We start from the raw sequence: 20,532 nt of genomic DNA, 5'->3' as shown, positions 1-20,532 counted from the left end.
CCACCTAGGTATGAAAACCAGCTGGGTGATTTGGAGTCAATCAACAGGAGATAGAGAGTTCTAGTCCACACTTAGGTATGAAAGCCAACTGGGAGGCCTTGGGTCATTCACTCCCTCTTAGCCCAACCCTCCTCACAGGGTCGTTGTTGTTGTTGTGGAGAAAATAGGATGAAGAAAGAACATTAGATATGTTTGCCACCTTGAGTTGCTTATAAAAACAATAAAGGCATGCTATAAATGTATAAAATAAATGAAAGAAAAATAACCCTGCTCCAGAATTCCCAAAATGCCACCCCCTCTCTGCTACCTTGCATTCAGAAAGTATTCAGACCCCCTTCACTTTTGTCAATTTTGTTATGCTCCAGCCTGATGCTACAGTTGTTGAAATTCATTTCCCCCACCCACCTCATTCATCTACATTTAGTACTGCATAAAGACAAAGCAAAAACAGAATTTTCGAACGGTCTGTTAATTTCATTTTTAAAAGGAGGGGCAAACCCTGAAATATCACCTTGGCATAAGTATTCAGGCCAGTGGTGGGTTTCAAAAAATGTTCGAACCTACTCTGTGGGTGTGGCCACCTTTGTGGGAGTGGCTTGCCGCCCATGTGACCGGATGGGAGCGGCTTGCCACTCAGGTGACTGGATATGAAGATGCCGACGACACTTGTCAGAACCACCTTAAATTACCTCACACACAGCCCTGGCATGCATAAGAATAGGATGTAAACTTGTTTTTTAAAAGGCATCTTTGGTTTGCGTTAAAACAACTTCAACACACGCAATGTTCTGATTGCACCACAAACGCAGTAGTCATCCCTACCTTTCACAGAGGCACTGAGTTTTATAAATAGGAGCATGATAGTGTAGAATAATCATATCCAAGGACCAGTGGTGGGTTTCAAAAAAGTTTGGAACCTCTTCTGTAGGTGTGGCCTGCTTTCCAGGTCCACTGGTGAAATCTCTTCTAACCGGTTCGATAGATTTGACGAAGCGGTTCTACCGAATAGGTGCGAACTGGTAGGAACCCACCTCTGATTCAGGCCCTTCTCTCAATAGTTTGCTGAAGCACCTTTGGCAGCAATTATATCGTGGAGTCTTTTGGGGTGTGACGCTTTGCACACCTGGATTGGGGGAATTTTCTGCTATTCTTCCTTGCAAAATGCAAATCATGTAAAGCGAAGGGAGTCTGAATACTTTCTGAATGCACTGCATAAGGGTTCATTCTAGGACTACCCCTAATTCCAGGTTTTTCATCCCTCTGAGTAAATTTTGTATGCCAAAGATTTGGCAGACAAAACCTTTCCCAGGCCACTTCTCAAATACAGCTCGTCTGCCTGGAATCCACACTGTGTATTGGACATTAATACAATTGAACAGATCCAGAGGTATTTCACGAGAAGAGTTCTCCATTCCTCTGCTCACAATAGAATCCCTTATGCCACCAGGCTCAAAATTTTGGGCTTGGGCAACATGGAACTATGCCACCTGCGATGTGACCTAAGCATAGTACACAAAATTGTCTGCTACAACATCCTACATGTCAACAACTACTTCAGCTTCAGGCACAATAGATACAAACAGTGGTGGGTTTCAAATTTTCTTAGAACTTCTTCCCTAGGTGTGGCCTGCTTTGTGGGAGTGGCTTGCTGGTCATGTGACCAGGTGGGAGTGGCTTGCCGGCCATGTGACTGGGTGGGCATGGCCAACTTGTAAAATGTGGTGGAACTCACTTAACAACGCTCTTGCTTAGCAACCAAAATGTTGGCTCAGAAACTCTGGCATTTGAAGCACGCAAGTTTTAAAGCTGTCAAGTTACAAGACCCTTGCACCCCTAACCCTTTAGAAAAAAAACTTGACAGATTTCAAACTTGACAGATTTAAGACTTGTGGACTTCAACTCCCAGAATTCCTCCTCTCGCTCTTCATCTTGATGATGTACGGACGGGCGGGGGGAGGGAGCTGGAACCAGTTCTAAATGGCACTGTAGATTTGTGGAACCTCTTCTATAGAAGAGGTGAGAACTGGCAGGAACCCACCCCTGATACAAACCAGGGGTGGGTTTCTCGCCCCGTTCCAACTGGTTTGGTTGGAAGGGGGCCGGCAGCGTCCTCGTGCACGCGTGCAGCGCACGCATGCGTACTAACGTCTGTGCAATGCTCCAGCTGCTCCTGGAGGATCACGCAGGCGCTGTATGCATCCTGCGCATGCGTGGAAGCGCAGAACTCATCAAAACCGGGTAAGGAACACGGGCGGGTGGGGGGGCCCTTCGCCGTTCCCGGAAGTTACTTACTTCCGGGTTCGCTGACCAACCGGTTCACGGGGACCGCCGCGAACCGGTTGAAACCCACCCCTGATACAAACTCAAGGTAAACCGCTCCAAATTCGATTGCAGAAAATATGACTTCAGCAACAGAGTGGTCAACATCCCTACCTGACTCCATTGTTACATCCTCAAACAGCCTCAACCTTCAACTGTCTACCATGGACCTCACCCCATTCCTAAGAGGGGCGTGCATAAGTGCACCAGCGTGCCTTCCGTCCCTGTCCTACTGTCCCCATTTATTTGTCCTCATTTCCCTTGTTCATGGCCATGTTTATACTTACAGTATACCTGCTACCTTGTACATGTTTGACAAATTAAATTAAAAAAATTCAAAATTGCCTCACATACCTTTTACGGAGAGTTCAAACGATGTTTTATGAACGCCTAGTTTATTGGTTGCCTGAAATGTGTACGTCCCAGAATCCTCCACCTTAAGATCATAAAGCTTCAGGACATTCGGGGGTTGTTGCTGGAAGTCTTTGCTTCCCTTAACCCAAGTCATGTTGGGCGAAGGATAGCCTATTACCTTGCAGCGTACCTCGATGGAATCCCCTTTTTGTACGTTGAGCTGAGAAAAGTTCGTGAAGTTCTGCTGACCTGCAAGATCCGAGAGAGACACTGAGAAGACAAGGCCTAGAAATCTCAACATTTACTCGGAGGGTTTTACCAACAGGCATCGATTTCAACAATAGGTAGAAGTGTCTTGGTTTGCAATTTGGAGGAGAAACTGATGCCATGTCATGACATTTGTTCATGACTTCCTCCTAAACATGAGTTCTGAACTACCAAATAATTAGAGTAGGAAAAGTAAGATTTGGGGCCAGTCCCTCTTTCACAGCCCAACTCACCTCACAAGGTTATTGTTGTTGTGGGGAAAATTGGAGGAAGAAGGAATATTATCTATGTCCACCATCTTGAGTTATTGTGGGTGGGTGGATAGATGGATAGATGATGGATAGATGGATAGATGGATAGATGGATAGATGGATAGATGGATAGATGGATAGATGGATAGATGGATAGATGGATAGATGGATAGATGGATAGATGGATAGATGGATAGATGGATAGATGGATAGATGGATAGATGGATAGATGGATAGATGGATAGATGGATAGATGGATAGTAGGTAGGGATAGAGATAGATGGATGGATGGATGGATGGATGGATGGATGGATGGATAGATAGATAGATAGATAGATAGATAGATAGATAGATAGATAGAAGGTAGGTAGGTAGGTAGGTAGGTAGGTAGGTAGGGATAGAGATGGAGATGGAGATGGAGATGGAGATGGAGATGGAGATGGAGATGGAGATAGAGATAGAGATAGAGATAGAGATAGAGATAGAGATAGAGATAGAGATAGAGATAGAGATAGAGATAGAGATAGAGATAGAGATAGAGATAGAGATAGAGATAGAGATAGAGATAGAGATAGGTGGGTGGGTGGGTGGGTAGGTAGGTAGGTAGGTAGGTAGGTAGGTGGGTGGGGGCTTTTTCTGTGGAAGATTACCCGTGTAATCTTACATGGGAAAAGACCCGAATACAACAAGACCACACATGAAAATCTACGAACACACACACACACACACAAATACGCACACACTCACACACACACACACACAAAACAATGCAAAAACATTTCAGTTATTTGAAATGGGCAACAGTTTAAATCCCTTCTTACTTTTATGGCAATTCTGAACAATACCAGGTTAGGACAATTGGCACCAGAATTTGCATTGTTAAGCTACATGATTTTTAAATGAATCACACCTGATTTTGTGCCCTTTTTAAAAATGACAAATCACTGCAGTTATTAAGTCAATCATCTTATCATTGCAAATGAGGATCCCCTGACCCTGGGGCACTATAATCATCAAAAATATGTGCCAGGTGGTCAGCAAAGATATTCTCTCCAGTATTCTCTTCTACCTCCTGCCTGAGCAGAAGAAGGCTGCTGGGAGAATCACGCAACTTACTTATATTGGAGCGAAAATGAAAACCCTTGCACCATTTCATCTGCGGTTTGACTGTAAGAGAAAAACAAATCCGTCAATTCAGAAATCCTTTCCAATAGAGATGTGGAGGCAATCAGATCCCAAATTACTTATGTTGATTTCTTGGAGCTGGTGTCCCAACCTCTTCTCTTCCACACTCCCCCTTTTGTAGTTATAGGATGCTAAGAATTGGCCGCCATTTTGACAGGATAGCTATAGCACTTCGACTTATTTATCGCTTCACAGTGCTTTTACAGCCCTCTCTAAGCGGTTTACAGAGTCAGCATATTGCCCCTGACAATCTGGGTCCTCATTTTACCCATCTTGGAAGGATGGAAGCTGAGCCAACCTTGAGCCTGGTGAGATTCGAACTGCCAAATTGTAGGCAGCCGGCAGTCAGCAGAAGTAGCCTGCAGCACTGCACTCTAACCACTGCGCCACCATGGATAATGTCCACATGGGTGTTTCTCAACCTTAGCAATTTTAAGGCATGTGAAGGCATGTTGACTGCGGAATTCTGGGAATTGAAGTCCGCACGTCTTAAAGTTGAGAAGGCTGGGAAACCCCACCCTAGAGAGTCTCTGATTGTCCCCGTCTCCCCACAAGCTAGTGAAGAAAACCACCTGTCAAAGGGAACCAAGCTGAGTGAAAGAGAGAACAATAGCAATAGCAATAGCAGTTAGACTTATATACCGCTTCATAGGGCTTTCAGCCCTCTCTAAGCGGTTTACAGAGTCAGCATATTGCCCCCAACAACAATCTGGGTCCTCATTTTACCCACCTCGGAAGGATGGAAGGCTGAGTCAACCCTGAGCCGGTGAGATTTGAACAGCCGAACTGCAGAACTGCAGTCAGCTGAAGTAGCCTGCAGTGCTGCATTTAACCACTGCGCCACCTCGGCAAACTGTGCCGCTTTGCTCTCTGATTCAAAGGACCAATGACTAAGCTCCATTCTTCAAACCAGAAGTGAATTGAAACTGCCTTGGGATTCAGGGCTTGAACCCCTGCAGACTTAGAAAAGATCACTCACACATGACTTTTAGTTGGACAGTATCCTGCCTGGGAACAGGTTTAGTCTCATTTATGTAATTGACCATGCAGGTGATCTTCCGCTTGTGGTCTTCAGGAGAAGGTGAGAAATCCACCACTGAGGTGTAAACCTGGGTCTCATTCAAGTGCACATGAGGTTTGATGGGCTTGGGAAAGCCAACCCAGGTGATATTTGGAGGCATCCGACTACAGCCTCCTAAGGTTGCACAGGTGATATTTGTAGGCATTCCTGCTTTCATGGTATCCATTGTTATTTTTGGAGACTGAGTTTCTAAGAAGAGAAGAGAGGAATCAGAAGAAAGTTATTCCAGGACTACGTTCTTACCCATCCACTGATCTTGATCATCAGGCACCTTCCCAAATGAGTCTCGGGTGAGATGGACCCATTGAGATTGTTATCCTCTCTTGAAGTACAAGAGTTTATGCAACACAGAACTTCTATATTTCAAACTTTTATGAAGGTTCTCAGTGATCCAGGCCATAGGTGTATCGAAAGTGGTTTTTTATTTTGAAAAGGCAACTGGACTGGGGTCTCTACTTCCAGCATCTTCTCAGGCATCTGAAGATGCTTCTCGGATGAGAAGAGAAACATTTTCAAAGAAAAAAACCCAGGTCCAGTTGCCTTTTCTTTAAAAAAAAAAAAAAAGCATGTTTGGGACATGCACAAATCCATGTTTGTCAGCATCTCATGAATCTATCACACCTATGAAGGCCTCTTCCAACTTTGAGAACTTTGTTGTGTCCAACTATAAGGGCAAAGTTACAGATCCAGCAGCCGAGGAAATGCAAAACGAGGGCAGGAAACACATCACAAAACAACTCTTCCCTCAGGAGGACCTTCACCGCAGGACTGTTAATCAAAAGTAATTAAAAGCGCTTCTTCTCCTCTTTTGACAATTTCTACCATCAGGCCAAGACACAATTGCTTTTGACCATGGTTTATTAGAAAATCCACAATTGGCTTTTCATACATGGCAAATTTATACACAGTATAAATTACATAAAATGTGTTTACACCAGTGGTGGAATTCAATTTTTTTTTTTTTACTACCTGTTCCGTGGACGTGGCTTTGTGGGTGGGCAGGGGAAAGATACTGCAAAATCTCCATTCCCTCCCCACCCTTCTAACCTGCTTTCCAGCTCTGTTCTCCTGATCAGGGCAACAAAAGAAGATCAGCTGGGAGGCTGGGAGGCAGGGAGGCAGGGGCAGAACCTGTCAGAACCGGCTGAATCCCATCTCTGGGTTACATATCCCACTAGCATAAATATTCTTAAAATGTAGAATATGTCATGTAAAAGGATATAAAAGCAATCATAGTCAAATGAAGGTTGAGGTGCAATAATAGTAATATATATAAATATATTTAATTTAAAAATATGCGATTTGATATGAACTGTAAGTGATGACTATGGGAGGGATGCATAGAAATTTTGTAACCAAGAAACACTTTCTATAATTTGTAATGGAAGACGGTTTTAATGTTTTTGGTTTTTTGTTTTTTGTTTGGTCCTTTTGTGCTTGTTCAAAAATAAAAAAACAAAATAATAATAATAAAAAAATAATAATAATAAAATAAATAAAAAATAAATAAAATAAAACAATAAAATAAAAAATAAAAAATAAAATTAATAATAATAAAATAATAAAATAATAAAATAATAAAATAATAAAATAATAAAATAATAAAATAATAAAATAATAAAATAATAAAATAATAAAATAATAAAATAATAAAATAATAAAATAATAAAATAATAAAATAATAAAATAATAAATAATAATAATGAAATAATAAACAATAAAAACAATAAAACAATAAAACAATAAAACAATAAAACAATAAAACAATAAAACATAAAACAATAAAACAATAAAACAATAAAACAATAAACAATAAAACAATAAAACAATAAAACAATAAACAATAAAACAATAAAACAATAAACAATAAAAACATAAAACAATAAAACAATAAAACAATAAACAATAAAACAATAAAACAATAAAACAATAAAACAATAAAACAATAAAACAATAAAACAATAAAACAATAAAACAATAAAACAATAACACAACAATAAAACAATAAAACAATAAAACAATAAAACAATAAAACACAATAAGAAACAATAAAACAATAAAACAATAAAACAATAAACAATAAAACAATAAAACAATAAAACAATAAAAACAATAAACAATAAAACAATAAATAATAAATAATAAATAATAAAATATAAAATAATAAAATATATAAAATATAAATAAAATAAAATAATAAAATAATTAATAAAATAAAATATTGCTTGAAACCTTATCTCTGGGTTGATGTCTATGAGTGAAAGAGGGAGGAAGAAAGACAAAGGGAGGGGCTTGCATCTGGCAGTGGCTTTACTCCTGCATGCCACCGTTGTTATCTGCAGCGTCAACCCAACCCTATTTATTTGTGTATTAATCAAATTTAGATGGCCAGATAGTAACTCTGGACAGCATACAGCAATCCAAGAATTCAATCACCATATAAAAGAATTATTACTTCATCCCATCATATAACTATTTTAAAAGCATTATCAAAACAGAACTAAAACCAGAACGACAACAACAAAAAATAACAGAGGGAGGGGGGTGTTAGTAATAACATTTTACAATGGCTGGTGAAAACTGGAGCTTCCAACGAACATTTTTCCAGGTACTTACCTGTCACCTCCAGGGATATGGTACCTTTGTGAAAGCTATAATGTGCCCTAGGGTTTTTTTGCATTCTGAAATAGTATGACCCCATGTCATCTTTTTGGGGGTTCCAGATGAGGAGAGAACAGTTTCCTGCTGTTAGATTCCCAATGATTTGGAAGGTATGACTGTCATCTTTTGGACAATCTGTTTTTTTTGTTTCTTTCTTCCAACATCCCCTCAATGTTTCCTTCAGGTCGGCATCACCTTCGTTATAAGTGAAAGTGCAGGGAACCGTGGCACAGAGCCCTTCCTCTACCAACACACGGGATACAGAAATATTAACGCTATACCCTTCTGCAGGCATCACACCTGCAAAGAATGGAAAACAAGAAGCTCAGCTACCCAGTTAACGGACCCCCTGTCCCACTTCCACCATAGGAGAGGAGAAGTAATTCAAGGCTGCGCTCAAAGAGTCGGCCTCTCCCCTTCCATCAGCTCTTACCTTTCCAAAGCAACTGTGTTGAGATTAGCCCAAGGAAGAAGGCCTCAAGGGGACAAGCCATGTTCTCATCCCTGAAACTCCAGCCTCTTGGGAAGGTTGCAGTCAGCGGTAGGACCCTTAGAAGCCCAAGGAGCCAAACCTAGGTACAGAAACTGTGAGAATGAGTTTTTTCCTTGGGAGAATATTGAAGCCAGGTTGGTCTCAGATGATGGATACTCAAAAACAAAATCTATCCTTGCTTGTAACAACTAGTGACAATCTAGTTGCAACTAGTTGTAACAACTTGTTAACAAAAGAAGAGGGACTCAAGCTATTCTCCAGTGCTCCTGATGGCAGGACTAAAAGCAATGGGTGGAAACTAATCAAGGAGAGAAGCAACTTAGAACAAAGGAGGAATTTCCTGACAGTTAGAACAATTAATCAGTGGTACGACGAGCCTCCAGAAGTTGTGAATTCTCCAACACTGGAAGTTTTTAAGAAGAGATTGGATAACCATTTGTCTGAAGTGGTGTAGGGCTTCCTGTCTAGGCAGGGGGTTGGACTAGAAGACCTCCAAGGTCCCTTCCAACTCTATTCTAAGTGTTTCATCTCTACTCAGACAAATATCGGTAGTCTTCAACTTACAACTTTTGTTCGTGACCGTTCAAAGCTACAATGGCAATATAAAAAAGTGATTTACAACCCTTGCGCTTATGACTGTTGCAGTATCCGAGAGCCGAGGTGGCGCAGTGGTTAGGGTGCCGTACTGCAGGCCACTTCAGCTGACTGTTATCTGCAGTTCAGCGGTTCTAATCTCACTGGCTCAAGGTTGACTCAGCCTTCCATCCTTCCGAGGTGGGTGAAATGAGGACCCAGACTGTGAGGGCGATATGCTGACTCTGTAAACCGCTTAGAGAGGGCTGAAAGCCCTATGAAGCGGTATATAAGTCTGCTATTGCTATTGCTATCCCTACTGTCACTGCATGGTGGTACAGCGGTTAGAATGCAGTATTGCAGGCAAATTCCACTGCCAGCAGTTCGATCCTGACCAGCTCAAGATTGACTCAGCCTTCCATTTTTCTGAGGTCGGCAAAATGAGGACCCGGATTTGTTGGGGACAATTATGCTAACTCTGTAAACTGCTTAGAGAAGGCTGTAAAGCACTGTGAAACAGCATATAAGTCTAAGTGCTATTGCTGTCAACAGTCAGGCTTGTATTTATGATGGTTACAGTGCCCCAGGGTTATGTGATCCTCATGGGCAACTTTCCCAGCTGGCTTCTAAACAAACAAAGTCAATGGGGGAAGCCAGTGCATTTCATGACTGCCTGGTTCACTTAACAACTGCAATGATTCATAGGAAAATGGTTACTAAATCAAACACAGCTCAGTTAACAACAGCTCTGAAGTGGGTTCCTGCCAGTTCTAAACTCTTCTATAGAAGAGGTTCCACAAATCTACAGTGCCATTTAGAACCGGTTTCAGCTCGTTCCCCCCCTCCCCTGCCCATCCGCACATCATCAAGATAAAGAGCGAGAGGAGGAATTCTGGGAGTTGAAGTCCACAAGTCTTAAAGCTGTCAAGTTTGAACACCCCTGGGGTCTTTTTTCTAAAGGGTTAGGGGTGCAAGGGTCTTGTAACTTGACAGCTTTAAGACTTTATAGATTTTTTTTTATAGATTTTATTAATATTTGTAGGCCGCCCTTTTCCCTGAGGGGACTCAGGGCGGCTCACATAAAATCGGGGAGGGGGAATACAGACGTTAAGATAGAGACATATAATAAAATAGTCAACAACATACATTCATCATTCGGGAGGGGTAACTATCCTTGTCCCCAGGCCTGACGGGCGAGCCAGTTCTTAAGGGCTATGCGGAAGGCCTGGACGGTGGAGAGGGTGCGAATCTCTACGGGGAGCTCGTTCCAAAGGGTCGGGGCTACTACTGAGAAGGCCCTCCTCCTTGTAGTTGCCAGCCGACACTGGCTGGCCGATGGAATGCGGAGGAGGCCTAATCTATGTGATCTTATTGGTCGTAGGGATGTAATTGGCAGAAGGCGGTCTCTCAAGTATCCAGATCCACTGCCATGTAGGGCTTTATGGGTGACTAATAGCACCTTGAAGCGCATCCGGAGATCAACAGGTAGCCAGCGCAGCTCGCGGAGGATAGGTGTTATGCGGGTGAACCAAGGTGCACCCACAATCACTCGCGCGGCCGCGTTCTGTACTAGCTGAAGTCGCCGGATGCTCTTCAAGGGCAGCCCCATGTAGAGCACATTGCAGTATTCCAGCCTAGAGGTCACAAGGGCCCGGGTGACTGTTGTGAGAGCCTCCCGATTCAGGTAGGGTCGCAACTGGCGCACCAGGCGAACCTGGGCGAATGCCCCCCTGGTCACAGCCATTAAATGGTGGTCAAACGCTAGCTGTGGATCCAGGAGGACTCCTAAGTTGCGAACCCTCTCTGAGGGGTATAGAATTTGACCCCCCAGCCTGAGTGATGGAATATTGGTCGAATCTTTGGGAGGGAAACACAACAGCCACTCGGTCTTTTGCACACTTCAATGCCAGAGTTCCTGAGCCAACATTTTGGTTGCTAAGTAAGAGCATTGTTAAGTGAGTTTCACCACATTTTACAAGTTGGTCACGCCCACCCAGTCACATGGCTGGCAAGCCACTGCCACCCAGTCACATGGCTAGCAGCCATTCCCACAAAGCAGGCCACACCTACAGAAGAGGTTCTAAAAAATTTTGAAACCCACCACTGCAACAGCTGTACTTAGCAAAAGAAAATCTGGTCCCAATCATGTCAAGGATTATTGGTAGTTTTCCTAGAGGTTGGAAGAATATGACATTTAAGCCAGTCGGCTTGAGCACAGATTAGGCTAAAAATCTTTGGAGTTTTTGTTCATGTATTTTTTTTTTCAAACAAAATAAATCAGAACAGATATCAACTACAATGCACAGAGACATTCTGGATCATTCTTGGATGGTAGAATATTCTTGAACAGGAATAGCTCTTAATATCTGGAATGGCCACCAAAATGCCACCATAAGGAGGCTGAAGGTTCCTAGAGATCAGGTGATCTTGTTTTAGTATTGTCAGATATTTTGTAAGCATCCAAGTATTTTTCTACAAAGTTTGGGAATTGGATCAGGAGTTTATTTCTTGGCATGATAATCACACCAATGTTTTTATCTGGGCCACCTTCCCACCTTCAACCAATTCCTTCTGCCAATACAGGGGTTGATTTAAGGGTGCCAAATTAAACAGTCTTCTTGCATAAGGACTTTTGGAGAAGTGGAACTAATATCATATGTAAAACCTTACTCTGCTTTTACTATCCAGACTGCAGATTCTATTTTTATGCAACCAAAACGTGTGCTCGCCACAAGAGGAGAGGAATGTGACTTCAAGGGGACTTCCATAGTCATTTGAGACAGACTGCTCACAAGGTGGGTGAAAGAAAGAAGAAATAGTCAACTGGACAGAATAGATTTCTGAACACCGACTGTCCAATATTAGACCTTTGCTCCCAAATCCCACCACTTTAAGATAGATCTGAGACAGTTCCATTCTTCTGTCCCTCTTGCCCCCTTTATGTGATAGGAACTGTTCAGAGGTGGGTTCCTACAAGTTCACACCTATTCGGTAGAAACGGTTCATCAAATCTACTGAACTGGTTAGAAGAGGTTCCACCAGTGGACCCGGAAAGCAGGCCACACCTACAGAAGAGGTTCCAAAAATTTTTAGAAACCCACCACTGGTCCTTGGATATGATTATTCTACACTATCATGCTCATATTTATAAAACTCAGTGCCTCTGTGAAAGGTAAGGATGACTACTGCGTTTGTGGTGCAATCAGAACATTGCGTGTGTTGAAGTTGTTTTAACGCAAACCAAAGATGCCTTTTAAAAAACAAGTTGACATCATATTCTTATGAATGCCAGTGCTGTGAGTGAGGTAATTTAAGGTGGTTCTGACAAGTGTCGTCGGCATCTTCATATCCGGTCACATGGGTGGCAAGCCACTCCCATCCGGTCACATGGGCGGCAAGCCACTCCCACAAAGGAGGCCACACCCACAGTGTGGGTTCGAACAATTTTTGAAACCCACCACTGGAACCGTTGCTAAAATATGGAATTGTGAGGCATTGTGGCTGCCTGGATGTCTTGCGCCTACATTTGTTGCACAGTGTCTAATTTTTGTCACTTGATTCAGAGAACAAGCCCAGCAGAAACCTGCAGTACACAAAGACTTATTTTGACTCCCATTCTTACTTCTTTGGAACTGGAGACAGAACTAAATGTATGATTTGGGAATGATAAAATGATAAAAGATTGACGGTAGCAGATGAGATCGCATCCACCACATTTACAAAAAGGTAAGGAGATCCTTGTTGGTTCACATCACAAGCTTCATGCTAGAGGAGTCTCATAGGGAAATTAGGAAGCTAACAGGTGACCCATGAGGTCATAATCCTAATTTATACGGACCAGGGGTGGGTTCTGGCTGTCATGACTGCTGGTTTGCTCGTGTGCACACTTTACAGGCGCACACATTTTATGTGCGCTGTGCACACATGCACAGTGCAGTTAAAACTGTTCTGCACATGCACAGAACTGAAAAACAAGATGGTACCGCTGACAGCGCCAACTGGGGAACTGATTCGGGGGGCGTGGCAGGCAACGTTCCCTCTAATTCTTTTTCAGTGTGAGCGGAAAAGTATAGTGTTTGAGCAGCACATTTTCATGCCGGAGCACCTGAATTTTTTTCATAAATGTCACCCAAGACAACGAAATTAGTTTTATCTGAAACTCAATTCTACCATGTAAATATCCATTGAGTAAAGAAATCTCCCTATACAGGTAGTCCTCAATCTATGACCATAATTGAGCCCAAAGTTTCTATTGCTAAGTGAGACATTTGTTAAGTGAGTTTTGCCCCATTTTACAATCTTTCTTGCTACAGTTACGTGAATCACTGAGGTTAAATCAGTAACCTTGTTGTTAAGTCAATCTGACTTTCCTACTGACTTTGCATGGCAGAAGGTTGCAAAAGGTGAGCCCAGGACCCTGCAACCCTCATAAATATGAGGCAGTTGTCAAAGATCCAAATTTTGAACATGTGGCAATGATCATAAGTGTGAAGAACAGCTGTAATTCACTTTTTTCAGTGCTGATGTAGTTTTAGTCATTAAGTGAACTGTTGTGTTGAGGACTACTTGTATTCAAGTTCAATGGATGACTCTCTATGGGAAAAGGATCAAAACTTCCCTCTATCCATACTATGAATTACTTTATATGCTTTATACTTTCCCCCTTACTATCAATAGTCTGCAGTGATATTAGCAAGTTATAAATAAATTACCAACTGATGTAGATTAGCAATTGGGGCACATAAAGAAACAAACAAAGAGGGGAGGGGAAGGAGGGGAGGAAGGAAGGGAGAGAGAGACAGAGAGAGAGGGAGACACAAAAAAGGAAAGAAGAGAAAGAGAAAGAGAAAAAGAAAGGGGAGAGGAGGAAGGGAGGATAAGAAAAAGAGGCAGAAAAAAGAAAGAGAGAGAAAGAGAAAGAGGAAAGCAAGAAAGAAGGAAGGAAGGAAGGAAGGAAAGAAAAAAGGAAGAAAAAAGGAAGAAAGAAAAGAGGAGAGAAGAGAAGGAATAGAGGCCAAAAAAGCAAACAAGGAAAAGTAGGGGAAAAACTTTCACATGGAAACTTTCCTAAACAAGGTTAACTTTCCGGATTTTGATTTTCTGGTCCAGGCGGACCAAGAAGCCTTTATTTTCTTTTTCTTTTCAAGAAATAAAATCAAATAAAATCTGCGGAGCACCAGCTCGACTCCCCCTTCCTGCGAAAAAAACCTCGAGCCCCAATGCTCCACACGCAGAGGCTGGATTCAGACAAGATGTGCACACCCGGCGTGGGTTTCCACTTGCTTGCATGGCAAGCGCCTCCCACACACCTGCATCTCGGAAGCAGAGCCAACTGCGGGGAGCCCAATCAGCCATGGGAGCTTAGCCAACAAACCGCGACGGAAGCATGCTCTGTACGTCCCGCGGAGAATTGGCTGCTGCCGTTGCTGCTGCCACTGCTTCCTTCCTCAGTAACTTTGATCCAGGAGGGAACAATCAGCCACACGCCGGTGGAGGGAGCCTAATCGTAACCCTAGGCGGCCACATTTTTGTTGGCCAAAGCCCACCCTCCTTTGGAGGTGTCCAGGCACTATAGTATCCTGGCCCAGCTGACAGAAGCCTCCTAGCCACCTGCAGACTAAAGTCCATCATGCTAAAGATTACTGCACGGCAGTTGGAAACCGCTGTGTTTTGTTTCCCCCTGCGTGGCCGCGCACCCGCGCAGCTTAGAGGGAACAGTGGTGGCAGGCCTGGGTCGTTGCCAGTTCCAGTAACCCAAGCTGCCAAACCACTACTGGTTTGGTCAAACCGGTCCGTACTGGTAGGAACCAACCGCTGATGCAGACCTTAATTTAGTCTGTTATATCAGTAGTAAAACAGTTATTTGGATTAGAAGTTTTCTCCTTAGTTTTGTCTATTTAAAACTGCTCTTTTGTGATGGCTGAAGGAATTATGGGCCTCTTCATTGCAGGCATGCTTCTCCCTATATTTCTTTACCTCTAGGGGAGTTGGGATTTGTGGTTCACCAATCTTGCAACACAGAATCCCTAAGTGTCAATGTATACTTAGGGAAGATCTGCATGCTTTATTCTCCTGGAATTGCCCACCCTTCAGCTTCACTTCTGTCTAATCCACATGCTAAATGGTATGAACGTTTTCCGTATCGTTCAGTTGCTTCTATTCAAAGAACTAGAAACGTAGAATTTCCCAACATTAATTACCATGTTGCAAGCTGCTCTCAGATGTTCTGGTGTCATGACCATCAAACTTCCTGAATACAGTTTCAAGGAGGAGGAGGAAGAGGAGGAGGAGGAGGACACCAGCACTGGTAGTCATTATTATAGTATAAACAAAGACCCATAAATCATGATGATTCCAATTTTTAAAAAATTGGAATGTAAAGTCTTCCTTTAAACTTCAAATGCATCCCAATCTTAGGCTTCCCATATTTCATATCTCTCTAGGGTTGTAATTCTAAATATAATCTATAGACCATACAATGGAGAATCTTTCACAGCAGGTCATGGTTGACTTGTACTCCAAGGAGTTATGGTTTGGCAACATCTAAGAGTAACCCTACCAACATACTAAGGTTCTGATAGTGCTATACTCAACATATCTATTCAGATTTTTTAAAAAATCAATGGCACGTGCCCAGGTGTGGGCTGCTATGGGTTTGCCCAGGTTTGGGAGATCCCATAGCTAACATTATGGCTGGTTTGGAGAACCTCCAAATTCCACCTCTGGCTGGCACCTCCCACCCTGCCCCTCCCAGGAGTCTCCACGCAGCCTGTTTTGGATGCGAGGTAAGTGTAGGGCCAGTGGTGGGTTTCAAAAAATTTTGGAACCTCTTCTGTAGGTGTGGCCTGCTTTCCAGGTCCACTGGTGGAACCTCTTCTAACCGGTTCGGTAGATTTGACGTACCAGTTCTACCGAATAGGTGCGAACTGATAGGAACCCACCTCTGTGTAGGGCCCACATGGAGGATTGGAGCATGGGGGGGGGGAGGGAGAGGAACGGGCCTCCCAGAAGTTCTGGAAGGCCAGAAATAGGTCCGTTTTCAGCCTCTGGAAGGCCCCCGGAGCCTGGGGAAAGCAGTTTTTTGCCTCCTAGAGGCTGGAGGAAAGCCTCTGGAGCCTGGGGAAGGTGAAAATTCCCCGCCCTGCACCACCCCTGCTGTAGTGCAGGAGGCCGACTAGGCCACGCCCACCATGGCCACGCCCCACCCAGCAACCGGGCAGGGAACCCATTGCTGAAGTTTTTGAAGCCCATCCCTGCACATGCCAGGCCAATGAATGTAGAGGCATGAACTCTGAATTTACTTACTATAAGAGAAATCTCACTGGTACTTAAGTGTCTTAAGAGGTTAGAAATTGTGTGTCTGCTTACCGGAGGAATTTCCAGTATATATGCCCAGATTTCGCAAGTGGCTTGAAGATTTCTTTAAAGTGATAGCCTCATCCTCTTCGTTGCAAATTTCTTAGTTAGATGTTATCATTATATTATATATGAGCTTTCTAAATATATAATTTAAGATATACCAATCTTGTAAGTGTACATGTTGGTTGTGGATGGAAAATAAAACAGGATTTTTTAAAAAAAATTTAAAAAAGCCCCTAGGGATCTGCTCCGGATTAAAATATATTTCAGGCTAAGCAATATATATATATATATATATATATATATATATATATATATATATATATATATATATATATATATATATATATATATATATATATATATATATATATATATATACTGTATATACTCGAGTATAAGCCTAGTTTTTCAGCCCACTTTTTGGGCTGAAAAAAGCCGCCTCGGCTTATACTAGAGTCAGTGAAAAATTTGCCCGAAATGGAGGAGAAAAAGGGGCGGGGCCATGCCGCTGGGTGACACTCGTGAATGGCCCAGTGCCCCTGTGAGTTTCCCCTCCCTCTGTGTCAGTTTGCCGCGCAGCGTGCACCGCACCATCCCCCCTCCTCACGTTCTAATGTAATGCAGGGCTGTCTTACGATTCCCCTTCCTCCCCCTCCTGCCGCTCTGCAACGATGTCCCACCTCCTCCTTGTTATGGCAAGCAGCCACATAGCGATGTCCCACCTCCTCTGGTACAGTGATCCAATGATAGGAATCACTGTGCCGTGTGTCATAGGAGGCGGGACATCGCTCCCGCGGCTGCACGGGACATCATCATCACAGCGGGACATCAGCATCATGAGGTGAGTGAAGTATTTCATTGAATACACCGCTAGTTTACTGTTTTTCTTTGAAATAAATATTCAAAAACATTATTGGTATCTATTTTTATTTTTGAAATTTACCGGTAGCTGCTGCATTTCCCATCCTAGGCTTATACTCGAGTCAATAACTTTTCCAGTTTTTTGTGGTAAAATTAGGTGCCTCGGCTTATATTCGGGTCGGCCTATACTCGAGTATATACGGTGTATATATATATATATATTTGGTGGGAAAGAGTGGACGAAGGCCTTCTTTTTTCTAAAGAAAGGTTTTCCACTTCCAGATTTGAGAATTTCCAGATTTGAGAAATCTGGGACTTGTAAGCAATGAGAGAATAAAAAGTTCTGAAAGATTCAGGGAAATATTACCAGGCAGACCTTCCTGGTCAAAACAGAAACAAAAGTGGAAATTTTTAGGCAGGATTTTTATCACTTTTACTTTCTGCAGGGAGCCCAGGAATTATCACTTTAGGAAGTTCTTAAATAAATGATTCAAAGCAGACCTCAGAGGTGTGAAAAGACCCTCGTTTCAACTGGAGAAGAAACAGCATTTCCCCCCAAAAAAATGCCCATTGATTCTTGACCCTTCGAGATGCTCACTTGATTGAATTATCCTTTCTGAAATGATTCCTGTGTAAAAGCAGGTGTGGGTGTAAACAACAGGTAATCCTCAACGTACTACGTATTGAGCCCAACATTTCTGTTGTTATGTGAGACATTTGTTAAGTGAGTTTTGCCCCATTTTCTTCCCTCAGTTGTTAAGTGAATCACTGCAGCTAATAAGTTAGTGAGATGGTTTTTAAGTGAATCTGGCTTCCCCATTGACTTTGCTTGTCAGAAAGTCGCAAAAAAAGATCACATGACCCCGGGACACTGCAACGGTCATAAGTAAGAATCAGTTGCCAAGCATCTGAATTTTGATCATGTAATGATGGGGATGCTGCAACAGTTGTAAGTGTGGGAAATGGTCATAAGTCACTTTTTCAATGCCGTCTGTAACTTCAAACAATCACTAAATGAACTGTTTTAAGTTGAAGACTACCTGTATATGTCTGTATGTGTTCTGACCTCAGGTTCCCCAGCAGCACGAAACCGAGTCCTTGTCCCGATAAACCCATTTTATTTAATTTATAGTGAATTCCTCTCCAGCAAAGTCTTTCCCCTCCCACAGTCTTTCAAGATGGTTCACAATTACCGACCTTTCTGAGGCTTGGAGCGCGGCCAGGCCGATATCTTTCAGATGCCGCAATACTTGGCAAGAATGCAGGAATGAACTAAGTGTCTCCTGCAAACTCCACTCCCCTTCCGCTCCTCTTTTATTCCCTATGGGAGGGGCCATCCTCCCAAGTCGATCCCTGTTCCTTAGCTGTTCCCTTCATCTGGCAACTCTGTGCATGCGCGCACTGAGAACAGGCTTCAGCTGTTCGTCTGCCTCACTGATATCTGACTCTGAAGGCAGCTGATAAATGGCATATGGCTCTGTCCCCCTCTCTGCCTCTGACACAGAGCCCTCATCAGAGCCTTCCCCAGACTCCAGGACTGGCCCATGTCCCTCCCCAACCTTCTCACTGTCCGAATCTGCGGCCAGCTCTACCTGGATTATTAACTTCTTGCTCTAGAAATGATTCTTGTTGTTTCTTGTCTACATCCATCAAGGAAATATGCCTAATATTCAGTGGCAGCCCAGTTATTTTGGATGACAAAGCAGAAAATCCTTCAGAGTAAGAACGGAAGAAAGACAAATTAAAAAGCTTTCGTTCGTTGCTTTTCCCTGTCTCTAAAACTTTGTATTCCCGCACAATGCTTAGACCAGCTCTACGAAAGCTTCTGGTGTCGAAAACCACCTTTTAAAATATTTTCTTCACTGAGAAGGCAACCCCCCCCCCCCAAAAAAAAATAGGAACAACAACCGCAGCAGAATGAAAAATTGTACCACTTAACCCAGAAATTTCAGAATAAGGCATATTCAATTCTCTTACTGTGCTCGGACAGCTAAGCTGCAAAGTAAATTATGCCAATAAAGCTCAAATTAGACCCTTTAAAGCTCTTTTTTTGATCTCAGTCAGAGTCATTGGAAGTCCACGAGGGTCTTAAAACTCCCACTGAGGGAAAAGAAAAGTCGTCTCTCACCCCTTGGTGCAGAAGAGCTGCTGTTCTCCAGGACTTCGGAGAGCTTCTGTGTTCCGGCGGTTTATTCTGTGGTATTGTCAGAACAGGGCAGGGAAAGGCCTTTGGACGGAAATCTCTTCCCTTGTGGAAAGCAGAAGTGGTTACAGTTCTCACCGGTCAATTGCAACATCCTTGTTCAACAAATTCAAAAAGGGATGGGTCTCAATTGGGTGGCTTAAGAGAGCAACCGTGTTTGTAGGTAATAAAAACACACCCTCAGCACAGGTCAGAATAGAATAGAATAGAATAGAATGGAATGGAATGGAATGGAATGGAATGGAATGGAATGGAGTGGAGCGGAGCGGAGCGGAGCGGAGCGGAGCGGAGCGGAGCAGAACAGAACAGAACAGAATAACAGAGTTGGAAGGGACCTTGGAGTACTTCTAGTCCAACCGCGCTGCTGTGGCAAAAAGAATCCGAACTTTTCTTCCCCCCCCCCCATTCACAGGGGAGCAGCTGCTCCCTTTATGGTCCCACCCAGCCCCCTCCCTCCCAGGGACTATCTCAAAGGGACCAGCTGCAGCAGCTCCACTGTGAATGGAGGGGAAAATGTTGGGATTGGGTGGGCGAGTCGAGCAGCCGGAAGGTCTAGTTTAATAGAAAGAAGGACTAGGGGAGACATGATAGCAATGTTCCAATATCTCAGGGGTTGCCCCATAGAAGAGGGAGTCAAGCCATTCTCCAAGGCACCTGAGGGTAGAACCAGAAGCTACGGGTGGAAACGAATCAAGGAGAGAAGCAACCTAAAACTAAGGGAGAATTTCCTGACAGTTAGAACAATTCATCAGTGGAACAGAAGTTGCCTCCAGAAGTTGTGAATGCCCAAACACTGGAAGTCTTTAAGAAGATGTTGGATAGCCATTTGTCTGAAACGGTTTAGGGTTTCCTGCCTAGGCAGGGGGTTGGACTAGAAGACTCCAAGGTCCCTTCCAACTCTGCTATTTTATTGTAACAGTCG

General features: G+C 43.1%; 1 protein-coding gene across 1 annotated transcript in view; it reads right to left on the bottom strand.

The window, feature by feature from the left end:
* The window catches only part of LOC116515251 (sialic acid-binding Ig-like lectin 13), a 28,132-nt gene extending 8,532 nt beyond the window's left edge, over positions 1-19,600 (bottom strand). The window contains exons 1-6 of the mRNA XM_032227174.1: positions 19,536-19,600; positions 8,552-8,690; positions 8,074-8,418; positions 5,356-5,646; positions 4,308-4,358; positions 2,674-2,922 (exon numbers count right to left, since the gene is read on the bottom strand). Coding sequence (XP_032083065.1) covers positions 2,674-2,922; positions 4,308-4,358; positions 5,356-5,646; positions 8,074-8,418; positions 8,552-8,612 — 997 coding nt within the window. The 5' untranslated portion in view covers positions 8,613-8,690; positions 19,536-19,600. The remainder of the gene's footprint in view (positions 1-2,673; positions 2,923-4,307; positions 4,359-5,355; positions 5,647-8,073; positions 8,419-8,551; positions 8,691-19,535) is intronic.
* Positions 19,601-20,532: the final 932 nt, after the last annotated feature.

This window comes from Thamnophis elegans, chromosome 12 (assembly GCF_009769535.1).
Source record: "Thamnophis elegans isolate rThaEle1 chromosome 12, rThaEle1.pri, whole genome shotgun sequence".
NCBI classification, from domain to species: Eukaryota; Metazoa; Chordata; class Lepidosauria; order Squamata; family Colubridae; genus Thamnophis; species Thamnophis elegans.
Note: the sequence above shows the minus strand (reverse complement) of the source record. Positions and strands in the feature narration are given on the sequence as shown.